The 2,859-nt window shown below is 52.0% G+C and overlaps 1 protein-coding gene across 1 annotated transcript in view; it reads right to left on the reverse strand.

The window, feature by feature from the left end:
• The window catches only part of ADAMTS17 (ADAM metallopeptidase with thrombospondin type 1 motif 17), a gene marked incomplete at its 5' end in the record, with an annotated part of 284,197 nt that overhangs the window by 88,669 nt on the left and 192,669 nt on the right, over positions 1–2,859 (reverse strand). Inside the window, one exon of the mRNA XM_019637849.1 lies at positions 686–806. Within this exon, the coding sequence (XP_019493394.1) occupies positions 686–806 (121 nt within the window). The remainder of the gene's footprint in view (positions 1–685; positions 807–2,859) is intronic.

Raw genomic sequence — 2,859 nt, forward strand, 5'->3', positions numbered from 1 at the left:
TAAGCTGGTGTCCCCTCAGGACTGGAGATCAGAAACCATCTCCCACCTCTGGGTAGGGGGCTGATAGCTGTGAAGAGGGTTCAGGCAGAAAGATTTAAGGCTCAACAACTACATTTGGACGCACATCTCTAAGCACCATGCTGGGGATGTTTCCATCTGGGAAACAGGAGATTTGATTACTCTGCCGTCAGGCAGCAGAGGCCTCTTGGACTGGCGGGCCGTAGGGCTTTCGTGAATATTTTATGGATGCGTGTCAATGTATCCTACTTTTCCTGACGGAAAACTCAGGAACAGAGAACACCTCTTTCATTGACAGGTAAAAACGATGCAGCAGTGTCCCCGCCACCTTCTCTGTGTGCACATCACAAGATGGGCAGACCATAGGGGGTCTGGCGGTGGCTACCCACCATGTGACCCACGGACCACAGGGCTGCACCACCGAGCACAGCAGGCCAACTAGACACTCCTCAGAGCCTAAAAACAGCGTTCTGGATAAAATGTCTTTCTTTGTCTTTTGGAAATCAGAAACCTGAGATGCCAGGTCACCTACCCATATTCAAAACTAGCCCTTAAATATGTAATGTGGGGCAGGCACAACTACACTGGTTTGGGGGCAAAGGAAATAAAAAATACAACACAGGTCAGTTGTCCAGGAGCTGCAGATGTCCCTTGGGTCTTAACTCACCTGTCCCCCGCGAGTGGCTGAAGTCGCCCTTCACCACGCGGCAGGTCTTGCCGTCCCCACTGCAGACCCCACACCGGTCTTCTTTGGCCGCTGACCCGATGATGCCATCACAGCCGATTTTCTAAACAACCAGAGAGCTAGAGGTGAGTCTGTGTTTCAGACTCAGTGGGGTGTCTCACGAGGATGCCCTGTAGGGCAACTTTTCCTTTGGGCCCAGCAGGCACGGTGCCCGGGGCCCACGACACTTTCAGAAGCCCAAGGAAATATTTTATTTTAAAACCAGAAGAGGGGAAAAACTGAATAGGATCCAGCTTGTATTATATTTGTCATAATACCCACATAGTCATCACCCTGAGGCCTGACACCCCAGCCCCTCTAGGGCTGCCTGAGGTAGGGAGTAGTCAGTTCCCACACACCACCCAGCGTGGCCACCATTTCACATGACTCATGTTCACCTCGGGGCTCTGTGGGCCACCTGGTTCTTGGAATAACCAACAGTCTCAGAAAATACAGCAGAAACCATACTGGCTCTTTTGCAGAGGTCCGCATGCCCAGAGCTCATCCACACAAGGCTGGGGAGACCCATCTCTCAGGGAAACCTGGCCCAAGGAGAGCACCCCATCTCTCAAACCTTCTCAACAAGGCTTGTTTGAGGGCAGAGGAGGGTAGCACTGACCCCGGGTGGCTCCAAGCAGCATAGCCCATGTCAGTTTCCAAAAAGCGGGGAAAGATTGTGATTGTATTTTTCCTTAAAAAAAAAAATGCACAAGAATTTTGCAGTCTGCAAAGTAACATGCCTAAGTGTATGTGCCAGTAAACACCAGGCGTTTAATTATTTACCTGTGAAATTGCAGAAATGCCCCCACACGTTTTTCCTCCCTAACGCACACACTTTCAGAACAAGGACTGGAAGTTGTCCCCATGGTCCTGTATGTTAGGTCTTCGTGTCAGGCTACAGAGGATTCGACAGGCAGGGAAACCAGGCAGCAGTGACAGTTCTCTGCTGTCATGCCTGGGTGGATTCTCGCAAGGTGCTGCCCCCACAACCCTCTTACACCCCACTCCCTCCTCAGAGACAGGGAGTGGAGCAGAGCTGGCTGACAGCGGACTTCCTAGAGGAGAAAACTCAGCCCCAGGGTCACCAATGTCATCAGCACCCTCTGCTTCATAACCGCAGTTGTTCTTCAGTGTTAAAGTGTACCTATGTCCCCAGGATGACTGTTAGGACACAGCCTGCTCGGTCCCACCCCAGACCTGACCCAGCTGGTCGGGGTGGGCCTAGGAATGTGCATTCTAACAAGTTCTCAGGTGCTGCTGGTGCTGTCGGCCTGGATAGCACTCTGAGAAGCGTAGCCCTCTGGGGGGCTGGGTGAAAACTAGATAGTCCCCAAGTCTCACCCTTGGAGACATTTCTTTGGGAAGGAATCATGTGTACAAAAACAAAAGTGTAACCAGATATATTTTGGCAAACACGTGAAGGTATGCTAAGTGGTAAACAAGTTCAGTCCAAAAATGACCAGGATGGAACTGATAAACAACAGTATGTTAGAAAAAGCAGCTCAAACTTGTTCAAAGTTAGTACAAAAATAGGTAAAGGGCAATACTGGGGGCTTTTGTGGCCAGAGGTCAGGCAAGGAGTGAATGGAGATGAGAGGACTTAAAGCAGCGGTTCTCAACCTTTCACAGGGGTCGCCTAAGACCATCGGAAAACACATATTTTCGATGGTCTTAGGAACCGAGACACAGCTCCTCTATCCGTCTCCAGGCGGGTCCGCCCACATGCAGATACGCCCACATACAAGTACCCGGCGACCCCTGTGAAAGGGTCATTCGACCCCCAAAGGGGTCACGACCCCAGGTTGAGAACTGCTGACTTAAAGGAATGGGGGAGACTTAGGTGATACATGGTATCCAGAGGGTAACGGGCATCGACTGTGACACCATGCCAGGGCAGGCAGGCCACTTAAGGTTGACCAGCTATAACGGGGCACCCTGAGCCTGGAGCATGTTGCAGGGGCCGCCTGGATCCGTGATCTGGGCTGCTGGTGGTCACTGTGAAGTTGTTCGGTATAAAATGACAGGGGTGGGCTGGCCTGCGTGGCGCGTTGGTTAAGAGCTGGCTTGGGACGCCAGCTCTGAGCAGCAGGGCCCCGGTTCAGATCCCACATGAGGGC

The sequence above is a fragment of the Hipposideros armiger genome, unplaced genomic scaffold (assembly GCF_001890085.2).
Source record: "Hipposideros armiger isolate ML-2016 unplaced genomic scaffold, ASM189008v1 scaffold_35, whole genome shotgun sequence".
Classification (NCBI taxonomy): Eukaryota; Metazoa; Chordata; class Mammalia; order Chiroptera; family Hipposideridae; genus Hipposideros; species Hipposideros armiger.